Here is a 19,404-nt window from a genome sequence, read left to right as displayed (position 1 = left end):
TGGTTCTCAGCAGGAAACCGATGGAGTGCGTACTCCAGGTAGGGAATGAAGTTTTGCCCCAAGTGAAGGAGTTCAAGTACCTCGGGGTCTTGTTCACGAGTGAGGGGACAATGGAGCGGGAGGTTGGCCGGAGAGTCGGGGCAGCAGGGGCGGTATTGCACTCGCTCTATCGCACCGTTGTCACGAAAAGAGAGCTGAGCCGAAGGCAAAGCTCTCGATCTACCGGTCAATTTTTGTTCCTACCCTCACCTATGGTCATGAAGTTTGGGTCATGACCGAAAGAACTAGGTCAGCGAGTACAAGCGGCCGAAATGGGCTTCCTCAGAAGGGTGGCGGGCTTCTCCCTTAGAGATAGGGTGAGGAGCTCAGTCATCCGTGAGGAGCTCGGCGTAGAGCCGCTGCTCCTTTGCGTTGAAAGGAGTCAGTTGAGGTGGTTTGGGCATCTGGTAAGGATGCCCCTGGCCGCCTCCCTAGGGAGGTGTTTCAGGCACGTCCAGCTGGGAGGAGGCCTCGGGAAGACCCAGGACTAGGTGGAGAGATTACATCTCCACACTGGCCTGGGAACGTCCGAGGTCGCCCAGTCAGAGCTGGTTAATGTGGCTCGGGATAGGGAAGTTTGGGGCCCCCTGCTGGAGCAGCTGCCCCCGCGACCCGACTTCGGATAAGCGGTTGAAGATGGATGGATGGATGGATTCATGACCATTGAAATGACCGCAGATGACAGATGAGCTAGTTCCACCTTGCCTTCACTGTGGGCTAGAACCAAAACATGCAACTGTTCTTGTCACTGCTCCAATGTCATTCAATATTGAGGATATAGTTTGAGCTGTAAAACAAGACATTTTCACAAATGCCTACAAGCATCTCTAAGGAAGTGCATCAGTCATTATACCTTGAGAATGGAATGTATAACGCAACTAATTATTTGGAACATATGTGACCCGTCACGGAAACCAGTGACACAAGTCGGCAGCACAACTTGTGAGCAAAATGAGAAACAAGTGTTTTTTTCCAAAATTGGTGATTTCCGCTTTTTTGCAGAATCTGTTAGTTGAGATCATGAAGAAGCCTCTCCATGTTTGAGATAACAGTATTGGTATATTTAAAAGCGTACATTTTGAGGTTGAAATCGGCTTGTTTTTCGGAGATTCTAGCATGCAGTAGGGGCGTGTCATTGTCTGTGTGTATTTCCGTACTGAATAGCCGCCGGCGCTTTTGCCCCCGCCCCCCTAACAGCGTGGCTACTTATTATGCAGCGCTCTAGCCGGCTCTATCTGATATCAAAATTCAATGAAGATGGACGCCGCAAAGAATGTCGCAGACGAGCTGAACCGTGGCCGTTACAACGAAAATGTTTTGAAGTACTTCTTCGACAAGCCGGATGCTTATGAACAAGCGTTCACTGATTCTGAAGACGATCTGAGCGACGATGAAAGTGGCATGATAAGACTGAATAATATCCCTAATCTACAACTGAGCGAAGATGAAGATGAGGAAGAATGTATCGGACTGGCGTCATGCGAATTATTGGACATTTAGAGGCAAACAGACGCACAGTGCAAACTTCGGAGATGGTTACATCCACAAAGAAGACCCGACAAAGAGAAAGTGTGCCCGAACGACTTATTTCATTGGAGGCAACGAGATCTGCTAGAATACTTTTCTGTTTCTTATGGGGTGAGTTTCCATAAACATCAAAGTTTGTCATTTTTTGTTCATTCTAAGAACACGTACACGTTATCTCATGTTTAGTCCATGTTTACAGGGGGAGCTTTACAGGGGTATGGCTTATCTAAATGAGATGTAAATGAGCCCTATTGTCACTCCCAGCAGCAGAGAGAGGTGAGAACTGCACAATCTTTTGAGGCCGTTTTCTCCCCTTTTAGCTTTTTTGAGTGCCTACCTTCAAATGGCCACAACTTCTCCAAATATTGTCAGATTTCCATGTGCTACAAATCGTTGGAAAGCTTGGAGACTACACTTTCAGAATCTGTGAATAACTCAAAATGCCCCAAAACCGACTTGTGTCCCTACTTTCCGTGATCGGTCACATATGGCTGGGTGTCTGTGGTCCAGGGCCAGAGGGAGCAGATGGACTGAGAAAGCTAGTGTAGGAGGACATGGCTTGATTTGGGATGCTCCCTCACATTAATGTTTATGTAAATTACACATGGTGCCAAGGCTCAGACATTGTTAATGGCACATTTGGGACCATCTGCATTTTAAATCACTCATGGTCCTGTAACCAAGGATTTGTCTGGTGCCTGATGTGTCAGAGCCACTTTCCAGTTCAAATTAAGTCTTTTTGTCGAACAAAACTTTCAGATTATCACCCACGAAGAAAAGGATGACATTTTTCAATGGTTCATGAGTGGTTTGAAAGGCTGTGCATCAGTCTGTGACTCCTAAAAGGTTGTGCTTAAGGAATAGTTTACTCAAAGATGACCTGAAATCAAAGTTATCTTTTTATTTTTAAATCTTTGTCTATTGCACATTCATGAGTCTATAAGAGAGGCATGTTTACGTGAGAACTGTGTATTTAGTACTTATCACTAGCACTGTATTGAAAAGTTAAACTAGAATATTCATTAAAACATCTCCGTTTGTGTTCTGCCTAAAAAAGGAAGTCATGGGTTTGAAACAACAGTCAGTTAAGAGCCTATCCAATGTTGCAGGGTTTAATCCAATGTATTTACATTAAAGGAACCATATGTAAGAACCAGAATATCAGAGACTTTGGGGTGAGCTCTTGAGTCAGTAAGCAGCCACCTAGTAAAAATCTAGAATCCACACAAAACACCCTAGAAAATGCATGGGCAAGCACCACTCAGATTTTCTTCAGAATGTGTAAATCAAAAATGTAACAGCTGCACCTGAAATTGAAATGGACATGAATGAGGACAACACTGCCTGTGTGGCACAAATTTTAACTGACTGGGCTGTAGGGAATGTGGGAGACGGCTCAGCAGGAGGTTGTCATCTCAATACACCACTTTCCTCATAACAATTCCCAGGCGACATGCATCCTTTCTTTCTGTGTGTATTTTTGCCCCCCCATTTGTGTGCCCCTGCATCTTCAAGCTCAGTGATAAAAGTGGGACACAGACCATGAAGCGGCCACTTGTATGGGTGAAAAAGAGGGACAGTTTCTGATGATTTCATCCTGCAAATATGCCATGGGGACAAAGACACGTTCAGCTCTGGTGATAAGAAGTGTGCCATATTTAGACACCCAACACCCCCTCCCCTGCTCCACCTTTTCTCCACCCTCAAATATCCCAGTTTATGCCTTTCTCTGAACCAAATGAAAAGGGGCTCTGAACAAAGGTTTTCTTTTTTTGTTTGTGCACATAATGTGACCCACACTTTTTAATGTAATGCATAGAAATGCGAGCCCTATTACTGTATCTAAGGCAGATGGTTGGTGTAAAACTAAAGAGATGAGGAGATGAGCTATCTTATTAGCTATCTCATTACTTAATTGATGTTTATGTATGTTTTTTTTTTACCACCGTGATTGGTCTCATTCTCAGACAGCATTCAGACAGACCAATTTTGGACAGTCTGGTACCTATGTCCCTCAAAAATGGCTAGACCTTTCTCAAATGGCCACCCCAATCTGATTGGCTGGCTTTACAAATTTCCCAGAGTCGTGCTGCTTGGGTTTCTGTCATTTCACTGTGAAACAAGGTCATGTTTAGAAGTTCCTTGGCTGCTGTATTGACCACCATTCCGGGTTGGTTCGCTGATTTGGCCAAAGTTTGTAACATGCATGTTATCCAATTTTTGAAAGATAATCAAATGTTTTGTTTGAGCCATCACATTATTATCTAGCTGCAGCAAGCGTGCGCACTCTGGGACTTGCGTCTCTGCGACAGAGTGTGTATCAGCCTGATGCAGTTTCAGTCTCTCCTCCTTAGATCGGGACATTCACGCAACTCATAGAAGAGGGGCTGACTGCACAGAAAAATGCCAGTTTCGGAGTTTGTAGTTATTTACATGATCTGATCCATATTATTTGAACTTTAATAAAGCTTTAAATATAACCATTTAAGATGTAATGTTGGGGTGTTTCCTTTAACTCTTTCCCCGCCAAACACGGAATTTTCCGTGTTTTATGAAAAAACGCTTCCCCGCCAAACATGGAATTTTCCGGGTTTCCGTGTTTTAGGTGTTATACGGTAAGGAAGACCCCTGCGCATGTTTTGAAAGAGTACGCAACTCTTTGATCAAAGAAACAGACTGCGATCGTCTCAAACATGAAGAAGTGGAGTATGAGAAGCTCAAAATATCAGACATAAACATGCCTTTTTCTCAGCTTTTTGTCTGAAATGTTGTTTTTTTGTTCAAGTCGCAATAAAAAAAGAACAAATGAAGATAAAATAAAATTGTTTTTGCCTAAAAGCAGAGACCCAGATCTTTATTTTGATATATAGCATCTTCATATATTCATGGAAGAAAATATTCTGCGGGCCATTAAAGTTTAGCGAAAATCGTCAAAAACCCTGGCGGTGGCTGGCAACTTTTTTTTTAAAACACTGGCGGGGAAAGAGTTAAAGATGCTCGACATGCAAGTTTTGCTTCAGTGGAGTGGCAGCTCCAGCTCCACTTATTCCACAACAAGAGTGCCTTTTGTATTTTTGCATTATAATTTCCTCATACTTTGCAATTTACATCACCTGAAGCTGTGTAATTTTTCCTCTCCTAAGTCAGGTGCGAGCTGCAGTGCTGCTCTCATCATTAGTTTAAAGTGATCTCATGTTACATTAAATTAGATCAAATGACTATTCGACAATTAACATTTTTGTTGACCTTTTTTTTTATTGTCGACGTTGTTGATAACATAGCTGCACTATGTAAGATTTGTTTTGGTTAACAGTGAACAAATTAACATTATTTGAGTACATAAACAATCAGTGTTCTAAACAATGTCCTTACCTTAACCCGATTCACTAAGGTAAGCCTAAAAAATAATTTGTATTTTGAGCTTTGGGGTTTGATTTGGCGCACAATCGCTGGCTTATGACGTACATCTTTGTGTCATTACGTCATGTCCTTGAACATAAAGAAGAGCCGTCTGTCTGAACAGTAGATGGTGGTAATGCACTTTTTTATTTGGCAAGTAGCCTTTAAAAAGAAAGAAAGAAATAAGTTCAGTTCAATCACACTCGCACTGTTCCGGACAGCATCGCAGCAATCTGGATGGATGTTTATCTGCTATCCATTTGGCAAAGTTGTTTACCTGTTTTAATTCTTGGATATGTTGTCTGGTAGGGTTGTTGAAGCTAATATTGCTTGTCATGGTTGTATGAATCAACAATACTCATTTGTTAACCGATCTGATGTATCTACGTTGTCGGGGGGAGTTACTTTGACATGTTAACTAATATTTATGACTTCTGAAATTGACTGTTAACTGTTATATTGCATTTTTTATTTCATGTTTGATAAAGTATATTTTATCCCCATTATTATTGAATCCTTGTTTTATGTTTTTAGTTTACGGTGTTATTGTGTGCATGTATAGACATACTATTTTAGTATTACGGTTCAATTGCATTATCAACTGAGGCTGTATAATATAAGGATAATAAAGTCTTCAACTGAACTCGTATCAGCCATACCACAAGTATCACTCTTAAATTGATGTGTAGTATAATACAAACATAAATAGTAGATAAAACACTTAAAAAATATTGAGTATATTGAGTGTACTGTCACAAAAGCACTATAGGTGTCAAATTTATTCATTAAAAATATGTGAATTCAAGTTTTGTGTAACTTCATCAAAGCAAGTAATATTTCAGTTTTAGATGTGTAATTGTATAATATTATATTGACATGAAATTAGCACGTTATAACTCAGGCTCTGAATTAGGGTTGTGCCGATGGACGATATCATCATCCATCGTGATGGCTGACCAACATCACGATGTAGAGCCACCATCGTGATGCCACGCCCCCTTTTGCGAGTCTTGCTAGTGTGACTCACTAATCCAAGTCTCTTCTATAGTTAACCTAAAAACTTTGCAGGGATTGCTCTGTAAATTAAATTGAGAATATAACTAATGCATATATGCTATTTTAAATACTGTAGTATATGCCAGAGACGTGACGTGTTAGTCTGTGAAAATACCGTGTCAGGCAGGCTACACAAATATTGATCTTGACATTGTTAGCTTCTTGTCTTTTTTTTTTTTTACATGTCTTACACTGTACATTTAGATTAAAATATTTTATGTTGTAGGCTACAAGAAAATAGCCTTTATTAATTAATTATTAGTAGTTGTAGTGTCTCAGAAAATCTTGCTCATTGTCTCATAGCTCTTGTATACACTGAAGCGGCAGTTTAAGATTAACCCAGACCAGCGAACGTCAAATAACTTTTGTCTGGTTAATAGAACAACAAATAAAGAACCAGAAAACGGGAACAACACTCAGACTGAAACTCGGCATTAACATTTCACTTATAATTAGCAGCACAATTAACTTCAGCACAGGCTACAAAATAAATTATGTTATTGAAATATTGTAAAGTGGTCATATGAACTACACAAATGAACGTTTAAAAAAATTATATGCAAAATCGAATAGCTCCGCAACGGATGGCGAAAAATGCGTAAAGAAGTCTAATATCTTTCACCATAGACCATGTTTAAATTTCGATGTTTCTGGCCAGAAATACCAACATATTCACTTTATCTGGTATAAGCTGTGGATTGGAGTAACTACACTACCCGCTGTGCTGAAGACCCGCTCTGATGGAGTACTGGTAGCACAGATATTTCCGTGCTAATCTTGCCATGAACGGGGAAACCTTTTGTCGTTCGTTTTCCACCAAGTCAGCGGGTCCTCTTCCCCATCAATGGCTATTTCCTGCAGGTACATGGTCATTTCTGCCTCGACCTTTTGCTCATCAGTGAGTAAAATAACGAAATTATAGTTTTTAAGTGGAAAATAGTATTTATGTAAAGAGATTTATTAAAATAAAAAGTGCACAACTCTTAAGTGAAAGCTAAAAAAAAAAAATGCTTCACGTGTCGTGCAACCTACTGATAAAGCGCCGACGAGTCATTAGTTGGGTTAGTAAAATAACGAAATTATAATTTTTCATATAATTTTTGAAAATTATATGAAATTATATAATCCCCGCCCCACCCCACCGACAATATCATCGTCCATCGCGATGTTTTACTGTCAACATCGTCAACTGCCAATTTAGGGGACATCGCCCAACCCTACTCCAGTCATGAATATTTCCAGTCATGATCGCACACAGGCAAAGCTCAAATCATGAGATTCATCCACCAGAAGAGCAGTGCCCAAGCACGAATCATGTTCAGTGTTGTTCTGCAAATTGCTTGCAATTATGTTTCAACCACAGATGTCGCTAGAGAGCACAACATTAAGTATTGCAGCTTTAACATAGAAAAGATACATTTTGTGTCGCAGTGTTATGCTGCATCTGTTATGGACATGGCGTTAGGCTGCAATATGAATCAGACATTATTCTGATGGAAAATCAGTGAATCAATCAATGAAACATTCTAACAACATACAAACAGTCCTCTCATTCTCTGTCTTTTAGAGGCAAGTTTGCTGTGGTGAGAAAATGTGTGGAGAAAAGCACAGGGAAAGAATATGCAGCAAAGTACATGAGGAAGAGGAGGAAGGGCCAAGACTGCAGAACAGAGATCATTCATGAGATTGCAGTGCTGGAGCTGGCAGCAGCCTGTCCACGAGTGGTCAACCTCCATGAAGTCTATGAGATGGCGAGCGAGATGGTACTTGTTCTGGAATAGTGAGTATCACACATTCAGTCTTCACATTTATTAATTTCCCTGCCTAGCACAAACATTTATGTCAATATCAATATACACTCATCAGCCACTTTATTAGGTACACCTGTACATCTACTTATTCATGTGAGTATCTAATCAGCCAATTGTGTGGCAGCAGTGTAATGTAAAAAATCATGCATATATGGGCCAGGAGCTTCAGTTGATGTTCACATCAACCATCAGAACGCTTTACAACAGTGTTATGCAGAAAAGCATTTCTGAACATGCAACACGTCGAACAATGAGGCGGATGGGACGGGACTTTGAATACTTTTTTTAGGAAATTATTTCCAAAGTGAGTGCATGCATAACACAAGCAAATAAGACATACAGAGTTTAAAAAATACAAGGATTACAGGAATCACACAACCGAGATAAGGACCTGGATTGACAATTACACATCTCAGCCTGGATTTCTTGTAGTTTAAGAGGGGCTTACTTATTTAAAGCTTTTATGGCTGTAGGAACAAAACTCTTGCTAAAACTGGTCTTTCTGCACATGGGTAGTCTATACCTACGGCCAAGAGGAAGGGGGATGAAGTGCTAGTACAGTGGGTGGTCTGGGTCATGTATGATTGAGTGGCTTGCGGATCAGAGATGAGTTGACCCAATCAGATAAGTTGGGGGTGGGAATACCAATGAGTTTACTAGCTAAATGAGTTATCTTTAAGAGTTTGTTCTTCTTTGTGACCTGTAAGCATATGGAAAAAAACAGCATGCATCATACAGAAAAACTGGCTCAATATTGCTGCGGTACAGGAGAAGATGCAGTTGAACAGACAGGTGCTTTAGTTTATGGGTGGCTGTAAGTCTCTGTTGACAATGCTTGTAAATGTCCATTGTGTGCTGATTGAAGCTAAGTTTATTGTCCAGTGTAATGCCAAGATATACACTGCATGCCCAATTATTAGCCAAGTGAGTATCTTATCATTATTTCCATGCACATTTTACAACTCCAAACCATATAAACATGAATGTGTATTGAATTCAATCATTTTCAGGTAGTATGTTTTTTTTGTAATGAGGGAGGGTGTGGCGAAAGTGACTAACACCTTATATCAAGGTGTGCATAATTATTAGGCAGATTCATTACCCCAAAAAAGATTTTTAACTGACACTGAAAAGTCAAATGTTGTAAAATGCCTTTCAGACAGATGCAACACTCTTGAAATATCTAAACTATTGAGGCGTGCCCACTGGACAATCAAACATTTTGTTGCAAATTGTCAACAGGAGCACAAAAAACACATGGAGAAGAAAAGGTGCAAACTAACTGCAAAAGACTTGAGGAGAATTAAATGTGAAGCTACCAGGAACCCATTATCCTCCAATGCTACCATATATTCCAGAACTGCAACCTACCTGGCGTGGCCAGAAGTACAAGGTGTAAAGTAAGGAGACATGGCCAAGGTCAAGAAGCCTGAAACAAGACCACAACTGAATATATTCACAAGTTGAAGCGTCAAGATTGGGCAAAGAAATACATGAAGCCAGATTTTTCAAAGGTTTTATGGACCGATGAAATAAGTGACTCTTGATGGACCAGATGGATGGGGCCCATTGCTGGATGGACACAGGGCAGCTCTTCGAGTCAGGTACCAGCAAGGTGTAGGAGGGGTGCTGGTATGGGCTGCTATCATTAAGGATGAGGGAGATAGTGAGACCTTTTTACGTTGAAGATGACTGAAACTCGAATCTCAAACCTACTGCCAGTTTCTGGATAGTACTTTCTTCAAGCAGTGGTACAGCAAGAAGACCTCAGCATTCAAGAAGGCCATGATCTTTATGCAGGACAATACTCCATCACAAGCATCAAAGTACTCCACTGCTTGGATAGCCAGCAAGGGCCTCAAATATGCCCAAATAATGACTTGGCCCCCTTCCTCACCTGACTTAAATCCTACTGAGAAATTGTGGGCCTTTCTCAAAAGTGAGATTTACAGTGAGGGAAGACAATACACCTCTTTGAACAGCATTTGGGAGGCTGTGGTTGCTGCTTCAGCATAAGTTGATCGTGAACACATCAAGAAACTGACAGACTCCATGGATGGAAGGTTAATGCCAATTATTGAAAAGGGTGGCTATATTGGTCACTGAATATTTTTGACTGGCCAAAAATTTTATTTAATTGCTATTTTGTTTTACTTATTTGTTGCACCTACTCTAAAAACGAATCGGTTACTAACGTAACCTCGTTTCTCTCTAGATGAGGGAACGAGTATTGCGTAAGCTAGCTTACACTACGGGAAAGATTCATCTTTTCTGAGATATTGAAGCCAAAAAATTATCCTTAATTTTGTATCCATTGTCAACGCAGTGCGGCAGCTGCAGACCTTGAGCGGGCTAGCTAGCGGGCTCATTGGTTGCTCTGCGGCAACTGCTGCAGCCTATAGACGAGCTTGGGCGAACTCGCATCCAATGAGAGGCGTCCGCGCACTCACTGCATCAAAGCCCGCCAAAAAAGGGCGTGACTAGAGTGCATATAAGCGTAGTTCATAGGCTGGAACCCTGGTTTTCATTGAATGAAGCGAAAAATCGCTCGTGGCGCGAGCACGGCCGGTTACGCAATACTCGTTCCCTCATCTAGAGAGAACCGAGGTTACGTTAGTAACCGATTCATTCTCTTACGAGAGGTTCTGTCGTATTGCGTAAGCTAGCTTACGCTACGGGAACCCTTTGTCAACGCCGTGCGCGCCAAGCATCCACTGCATGAGCCCCAGGGAATTAAGGGGGACCCGGGGGAGCCCTTGTGAGTGGGGAATTAATATTTGGCCGGCAAGAGTGCGGGCCAGTGTGTGTGTAATACATAAGCACATAGACAGAGCGGCGGTGCCGGTCTGTGTGGACTGTGTCCCATTAATGCAGCTCACCAGGGGAGCTGTAGCATATTAAACCGCTAGCAGTTTAGCCTGCAGAGCGGGTACTTCCAGATTGTAAAATCTGACAAAGGTGGAGGGGGAAGCCCAGCCCGCTGCCACACATATGTCGTGAATGGAAATCCCGCTGGACCATGCCCACGAGGAGGCCATGCCTCTAGTGGAGTGAGCCTTAATGCCTAGCAGGCATGGTAGGTCTTTTGACGCGTACGCGGCAGCAATAGCGTCCACTATCCATCTGGACAGTGTCTGTTTCGAGGCGGCGAGACCTTTGGTGCGCCCTCCGAACGAAACGAAAAGCTGCTCGGAGCTTCTGAAAGATGCGGAGCGCGCAGTATACAATCTCAGTGCTCTGACTGGTCAAAGGAGATTGGCGTCGCGTTCGCTATCAGATGCTGGTAGCGCCGACAAGGAAATGATCTGTGCTCTGAAAGGAGTACCGACCACCTTGGGGACGTAGCCGTGTCTAGGCTTTAAAATGACCTTAGTCACTTGGTCCAAACTCAAGACACGCAGCGCTGACAGATAGCGCGTGAAGGTCTCCCACCCGTTTAACTGATGATAGGGCAGTTAGAAAAACTGTTTTAAGTGAGAGGTGTTTCACATCCATGGATTGAAGCGGTTCGAAAGGGGGGGCTTTCATAGCTTCGAGAACTATAGAAAGGTCCCAGATAGGAACCGATGGGGGGCGCGGAGGGTTCATCCTTCTAGCTCTCCTGAGGAAGCGGATGACCAGCTCGTTTTTACCCTGTGACTGGCCGTGCAGGGGTTCAGCGAACGCCGCGACGGCCGCCACGTACACTTTGAGCGTGGATGGGGATCTGCCCTTATCCAGCAGCTCTTGTAAAAACACGAGCAGCGGCGACACCCCACATGTCCGTGGGTCCAGGTCTCTGTCGGTGCACCATTTTGAAAACACAGACCATTTTGACGCAGTCTCTTCTCGTGGAGGGGCTCTAGCGTGTATGATAGTGTTTATTACTCCTTCTGGCAAAGCGACGGGTAGTCGTTGATCACCCACGCGTGTAGCGCCCAGCGCTCTGGGTGGGGATGCCAGATCGTTCCGTGAGCTTGGGAGAGGAGATCTGCTCTCACTGGGATGGGCCACGGCGCTGTCAGTGACAGCTGCGTAAGCTCCGGGAACCATGTTTGATTCTCCCAGCGCGGGGCTATGAGGAGCACCGAGTGGCGCGTTTCCCTGATCCTCTGCATTACCTGTGGCAATAGCGAGACGGGAGGGAAGGCGTAAAGCGGGCGGTTGGGCCAGTCCTGGGCCAGCGCGTCCTCGCTTTTCGAGAAAAATATTGGGCAGTGAGAGTTCTCTTCTGACGCGAAGAGGTCTATCTCTGCTCTGCCGAATATGCGCCATAACGTCTGGACTGTTTGAGCGTGCAGGGACCATTCCCCTGGGGGAATATTGTCTCTGGACAGTCTGTCTGGGCCGTCGTTCAGGTGGCATGGCACGTGCGTCGCCCTCAGCGAGTGCAGGTGGCGCTGGGACCAACTCCGTATGCGTTTCGTCAGATGGAAGAGGTTCCTGGATCTGACACCGCCCTGACGGTTTAGATAGGATACCACAGACCTGTTGTCCGAGCGGACCAGGACGTGGTGACCCTGAATGATCGTACTCGACCGCTATCATTTCCAGACAATTTATGTGAAGGAGCTTTTCCTGAACTGACCATAGGCCAAAAACCGGAGAGCCCTTGCAGACCGCACCCCAACCCATGTTGGACGCGTCTGTCGAGATGACTTTTCGGCGAGATACAGCTCCCATCATCACTCCCCGCTGATACCACTCGGCCACTGTCCAGGGCTGCAGAGCTGAAATACAGGTCTGAGTCACTCTGATTGGCTGGCGGCCTGTGGCCCAAGCCCGGCGAGACGTGTGGGTGTTTAGCCAATGCTGAAGCGGGCGCATGCGCAGTAAACCCAGTTGAAGTACTGCTGCGGCTGAGGCCATGTAGCCTAGCACTCTCTGAAACTTCTTCAGAGGCGTGAGGCTGTTCATCTGAAATGACGCGGCTAGTCGCTGCACACGGCGTGCGCGCTGTGTAGATAAGCGAGCCGTCATTACCACTGAGTCTAGTTCTGTTCCAAGGAAGGAAATTGTCTGACTGGGCTGTAGTGAGCTCTTGGTCCAATTGACTGCAAGGCCCAAACTGTTCAGATGACTGAGAACTGTCCTGTGAGACAGAAGCTCCGTATGTGATTGTGCCAAAATCAGCCAATCGTCCAAATAGTTCAGAATTCGCAAACCCTGACTCCGCAGGGGTGCGAGCGCCGCGTCCATGCACTTCGTGAAAGTACGGGGTGCTAAGGACAGGCCGAACGGAAGGACGGTGTATTGATAAACCTGGCCGTCGAAGGCGAATCTCAAGAATGGCCTGTGACGGGATTTATCTGAATCTGAAAGTATGCATCTTTCAGATCGAGAGAAATAAACCAGTCCCCTGGCGCACATCGCGCGAGGAGTTTGCTGGTTGTAAGCATTTTGAACGGTCTTTTTGCAAGCGCTTTGTTCAAAACCCTGAGATCTAATATTGGTCTGAGGCCGCCGTCTTTCTTGGGGACAAGAAAATAACGGCTGTAAAACCCCGACTCGCTCAGGGAGGCGGCACTCTCTCTATGGCCCTTTTGCACAGAAGGTTTGCTATTTCTGAACGAAGCATGCACGCTGCTTCCGTGTTCACAGTAGTTTCGAGCGCGCTCTGAAGCGAGGAGGACGGCGATCGAACTGTAGCAAATAGCCCTGTTTTATTGTGCTTAACACCGATTCGGATATCCCTGGAATATCTTCCCACGCTTTGAAGCGTAATGTTAGAGGGTGAGTGGCCAAATCGCTCTGATTGCCGCACACAGCGCGCTGAACAGAATGTGTGAGCCGCTTACTGTGCTTATGCTGGACTGCTCGCGAGACAGCATGGACAGGCTGTTCTGTGAGTGACTTCCCGATTGAGGTGAATGGGGAAAGAGTCACGTCTGTTAAGTGATACGCAAGCATAGTCACGGGCACGGGACTTACATACAGAGAAGTGTTTGCTGGCCGTGTGACAGAGCGGGCAGAGAATGGGCGCGCGCACGTATTCGTGAGCGCATTTATTGACTAACACTCGAGTGGTTCGTAACCGCTTTTGAGTGTGCCGTGATAGGGCCACGGGATGTGTAATGCTTGTGTCTAGGGGTGAACACTGGGTTGTGGGCACATTTTCTACACATATGGCATGCTTGCTCTTTACCAGATTTATTTGGGTCGCCGTGAAAACGGCGTTTGAGTGCAGGCAAGCGGGCGTTAACACTGGCTTGTTGGCTGCTGAATCTACCACTGTAGTAGCCTGAAGGAAGGGGACTGACAGGGGGCGAAGCTTTGACGGTGGTCCGGCCGTCGTTTTGTCAACAAAGCTAGGAGGACTTCGGTTGTTCAGGTTTCAGCGCAATTCTAGTCCGAGGCCCGCGGGGGGGCGGCGGTCTGCGGCGGCTGTCTGAGCGCGATCGAGGGCGGCCGCCCTGTCGACGCTGAGATGTCTGGCTTTGTTGAGCTGGGCGCTGTGAAGAGGCTCGTGCAGGAGGCTCACGTGGGTGGCCTGCAGAGGAGCTAGCGCGATGAGGCAGAAAGAGATTCATGGCTTGTGTGGCTTTTTGGACCTCTGAAAACCGGTCAATGATACCACTCACCGCGGAGCCGAAGAGACCGGATGGAGAGAGCGGTGCGTTGAGGAACGTAGAGCGCTCTGCTTCTCTTATGTCGGCTAGCGTTAGCCACAGATGTCTCTCGGTCACAGTCAGCGCGGCCATGCACTTCCCTATAGCTTCAGCTGCAGCTTTGGTAGCGCGGAGGGCGAGGTCCGTAGCACTCCGTATGTCTGCAACCGCCTCGGGATGCCTGCTTTCCTCATCCCACTCCCGCAGAAGGTCCGCTTGGAGGATCTGTAGGACGGCCATAGAGTGCAGAGCAGATGCAGCTTGGCCGGCGGCGGAATAGACGCGGCCAACACAGGCGGAAGTTGTTCTGCAGGCCTTAGACGGGAGCACTGGTTTAGACCGCCATCTCGCGGAGGGCGGGCAAAGGTGTGCTGCTACCGCATCCTCGACCGGAGGGATGGAAGCGTAGCCCTTCTCAGTGGCGCCATCCACTGAAGCAAGAGAGGTGGAGACGTGGGATCGGACCCTGGCCGAGAAAGGCGCGTTCCATGATTTGGAAAGCTCGGCGTGGAGTTCCGGCAGGAAGGGAGCGGCCCGGGTAGCGGGTGCTGCACGGCGCCGACTTTGTAGAAAAGCAGCCGTCAAGTCTGTTGGGTGCCTGCTCAAGGGGCGGTGACCACTCGAGCCCGAGGCGGTCGACGGCCTGTGTGAGGAGGCGTGTTAGTTCCCCTTTGACTCCGGTGCGGGTCCTGCTGGATTCCTGGGCCGAGGAGGAGGCGTGTGAGCCTGACCACTCCTCGCTGTCCGAAGCCATGATGGAACAGCCCTTATCCTCCGCTTCTTCGTCCGAGATGGCAGCAGAGCAGCCGCTCGGCGGCAACTGCGCGTCCCGGGTGGGCGGGGAGGGTGAAGGCGATTGCTCGAGGGATGGGCTCCGGTGAGGCAATCGCTTCTACCACTGTTTCCGGCAGCCTTTGAGAGCGGCGAGGGCGAGCTCTGCATGCCCCAGTCCCAGGCAGAGAGCGCAGATGATGTGGCGGTCTCCGGTGCTGAGAGGAGCGCGGCATGAGGCGCAAGTGGAGCGAGGCATCTTTAACAAAGACACTTGTACTCTTTTGTGAAGTTCTTCTTGGAAAGTTATTCTTGCACCATTTGCTAAAATGGGATATGGAGTGTCAATAGGCAGAGAGAGAATGATTGTTGTTATTATTGAACAGTGCAAGGATGGCCATGTCATATGCATATTTAAAGTAGTGGGTGGTGTTGGATGGACTTAGACAGACGTTTGTGTAGAGCATGAAATGGACAGTGTACACACCCCTGTGGGGCACCGGTGTTGAGAATTATGGTGGCTGACAGTGAATTGTCAACCCTTACTGCTTGTGGTCTGTTGGAGAGGAAGTTATGGTCCAGTGGATTAGTGGTGATGAAACTTGTAGGTGCTGTAGTTTCTTTATTACCTGATGGCACTGGATCATGTTTAAAGCGGAATTAAAGTCAATAAAATTTAAGTCTGGCGTAGTTTCCGGGGGTGTCCTTGTGTTGTAGCAGACAGTGCAGGAGACTGGCCACTGCATCATCTGTTCCTCTCCTCTGCTTGTATGCAAATTTGAGGGGATCCAACAATGGTAAGACATGTAGGAGGAAGATGTTTTGAACCAGCTTCTCGATAACCCAGGTTAGCTATGCAGGTCTGTAGTGGTTTAGATCTGATGGGTGTGTTTTTTAGGAACGGGGATGACAATTTATGTTTTCCATACAGAGTGATCTAAGGAAGAGAGAGTCAAGAATGGGTGTTAGTTCCAGGGCGCAGTTTTTTAGGACCCGAACTGGGATTCCATCTGGCCCGGGAGCCTTATTTGGTTTACACCTGATAAGTTGAAGATAGACATTCTGCCTGGTTAGGAGGGACTCCTAATCCAACTCGTAGAAGGGCAAAGAGTCCAAGAGGCTCTCACACTCTGAGAAATCAAATCGGTCATAGAAATTGTTGAGATCATTGGCAAAGGTGATTGGGTCTGATGCACTGGTGGTCTGCTTGGTGGGTGTAACTCCTGACTCGCTGAAAGGCCTGTTTGGTGTACATATTAAATTCCTGTTCCAGTTTATTTTTAGTGTTCATTTTGGCCTAAAGAATAAATTTTTTTAATGTCCCTGTTTATAGTTTTAAGACCTGCAAAGTCCTTCTGCCTAAAGTCATGTTTTTTTCTTGTTTAAAAGATGTTTAATTTGTGGGGCGATACAGGGTTTTGAGTTTGGGTATGTTCTTATAGTCCTTACCTTTATAAAGTATCCATACAGAATTTGATGTAAACAGTGATGATTAAGATCTGCTCGTCCAGCTCTCCATCAAAGACTTCCCAGTCCGTGCATGCAAAGCAGCATTGAAGGCATACAATGGCATCCTCCAACCATTGGGGGGGTGCTGTTGTTTCAGCTGTTGCTTGTAAAATGGAAGTAGGTGGATGACTTTGTGGTCTGCTAGTCCTAGAGTTGGAAGATCTCTGGCTGTGTAGGCTCCAGAACTATTGCTGTAGCACTGATCTATTGTTTTGTTAAATCTTGTTGGTACATCTACATATTGACTGATGGCTTGCAGAGCATGATCAAGCCAACTTGAACCAAAATCACAGAGGAACACTGGGGTTATTGGGAATTTGCATAGCCTGTGTGTTGTATGCTATATGCTTAGCAGCTGCCTTGACATTTGCGCTTGGTGGAATATATATACACTGCTGAGCACAACGGTCTCTGGCGGACAGGGTGAGCAACTTCAGGTCCAGATTACAGATCTTCCGTGTACCTTGATGTTAGTACACCAGTGTGAGTTAATGTACATGCACACCCCACCACTACGCACTCTCCCCAATTTGTTGGTTCTGTCTGCCTGTATGATCCTAAAGCCATCTAGGCTAACCTCATCCAGCCAAGACTCTGTTAAAGCAAAAACGATGCATCTGAAAACCTCCTTGAACAATGCATCCATTAGACATTTAGCATGTAGCAAGTCCAGTTTATCTTTCAATAGAATAATTGAGGGTAGTGGAGGTTTGACAGGAGGCTGTCTGAGTCTACAATGCACTCCCACACACCTACCTCTTTTCCTCTTTGAACTGGGTTATATATCAGATGGGATAAGGATGGATGGATTCAGTTGACAGTGGGTGGAATTACGTAGGAGTAGAAGGTTATCCCGGAAATAGGTGAGTCCTTGACGCGCCTTGGTTTGAGTACTCCAAACAGGACAATCACTGACAATCCATATGATGATGAAAATAATAACCCATCTAGTTTCTCGTGATGTTTCAGCTGTGAGTGTGTGAGTGTGTGCATGAAAATGTTTCTCACACAAATGCACCAACCATAAAAACAGCTAGCGCTTGCGCTGTATACCAAACTGCTAGATAATAACAGAAGCTCAGGCATTCTGACAAATATGTAATTTTTTGTTCCACATAAGAAAGTCTTGCCGTATGAGGGCGAGTAGACCGTTTTTGCAGGCTTGTCCATATAAACTGTGCTGTAGCTTCGATTAATCGTAATCAACAACCAGAATCATGATGGGCTGTATATTAAATATTAAAAATATACAGCTGGAATCACATCCTATCCAATTAAGTACAGAGAGACTGAGTAATCTCAGACTGCAGACCGAAGGATCAGAGGTTGTAAATGTGCGGTAGACTGAAATAAGAGATGGAATTGAGTACATGGAGAGAAAGAACGAGTGAAAATGAGAGCTCTAATCCAACTCTAAACCCTAAAAGTGATTCTGAGCATGCCTCAGTAAGCAGTCGCTATTCCAGCATCGTTCAGCATCCTCCCCTGACAAACACGCACAATGCTGACATTAACATTGAACTTCAGGCTGTGGGACAAAGCATTTACGGGCTTGTCAGATCTCAAGTGTTGCTCATCATCTTTACTGTACAGATGTTGTTGTAATGTCAAGTCCTTCACTTTATTGTACTAGGGAGAATTCAATCAGTATATTTTTGTGAGCTCCAGTCCTCCATTTAGCCCATTTCGTTTTTTGTTTTTTTTTTGAAACATTTTTTATTATTCCTTTGGTGATCATATGAAGCAAATTTGATGTTCTTGAAAGGTCACATCAAGAATTTATTTAATTTGGCATGAAGTAGGTCACACATTTCTGGCATCCTGTCCCCAGCCCTGAATGCCCTAGACAAAAAGTACATATTGGATTTAGCTGTGAAATCACATCACTTTGTCTCAATTGACATTTGTTGTGATCTGGAGTTTGATGGATTCATCGACTAATAAAATTTGAGCTCACAAAGAGCAGATGATTTGTGTTATAATTAATGCAATTCACTCATATCTTTCAATAGATTGAGCAACTACTAATGCTTGGGATTTATTGTGAATATGAATAGAATCCCTAAAAGTATGTCAAAGCATTTGTCCTTTGGCATCCATATATAATGCAAATCCTCCAACATAAAGCAAGTGGTTGATCAGCCCATGGTCACCATTGACCATGTTGGTCTGTTATCGTGCAGCTGCCTCCGTCCTGGTTGACCCGGTTCCCAGTGTCTGGCGCGAATGGACTGACCCTTGCAGTGGGGAGAGGGGTCAGCACAGGAATTTTAATCTGCCCCTCCAAACACACAGAGCCCATAGATTCTTTTGCAACCATGGAAACTGACGAGACTTCACTTTTACAAAGAAACATTTTGGGGAAAGAAAGGGTCTAAAATGAGCAAGAGCAAAAAGAGTTACAACACCGGAGCAGTGGATTATTTTGCAGCATGCGTGACCATAATATCGGGTTCGGTGGTGTAACCCGATTCCATTTTTCCTGTGACTCTGTACAGTCACATCTCCCCATCCCTGCTCTTTTGAATGATGGGCTCAATGCACTCAGAGCAAGGTCAATCTCATTTCCTCTCACCCACCAGTGAATGGCATGTACTCAGCTGGATTGAGTCCAAATCACTCATCTACCCACACGGCAGTCCTTCACAAGCAGCTGTCTCCTGTGAGTGTTGTGTCTAAAACATACAATCCACAAGTCTAAATGA

General features: G+C 45.2%; 1 protein-coding gene across 1 annotated transcript in view; it reads left to right on the top strand.

Annotated features, from left to right (window-relative positions):
- LOC127635118 (serine/threonine-protein kinase 17A-like) overlaps positions 1-19,404 on the top strand; it is a 48,823-nt gene that overhangs the window by 13,113 nt on the left and 16,306 nt on the right. Inside the window, exon 2 of the mRNA XM_052114912.1 lies at positions 7,589-7,801. Coding sequence (XP_051970872.1) covers positions 7,589-7,801 — 213 coding nt within the window. The remainder of the gene's footprint in view (positions 1-7,588; positions 7,802-19,404) is intronic.

Source organism: Xyrauchen texanus, chromosome 42 (assembly GCF_025860055.1).
Source record: "Xyrauchen texanus isolate HMW12.3.18 chromosome 42, RBS_HiC_50CHRs, whole genome shotgun sequence".
Lineage (NCBI taxonomy): Eukaryota > Metazoa > Chordata > Actinopteri > Cypriniformes > Catostomidae > Xyrauchen > Xyrauchen texanus.
Note: the sequence above shows the minus strand (reverse complement) of the source record. Positions and strands in the feature narration are given on the sequence as shown.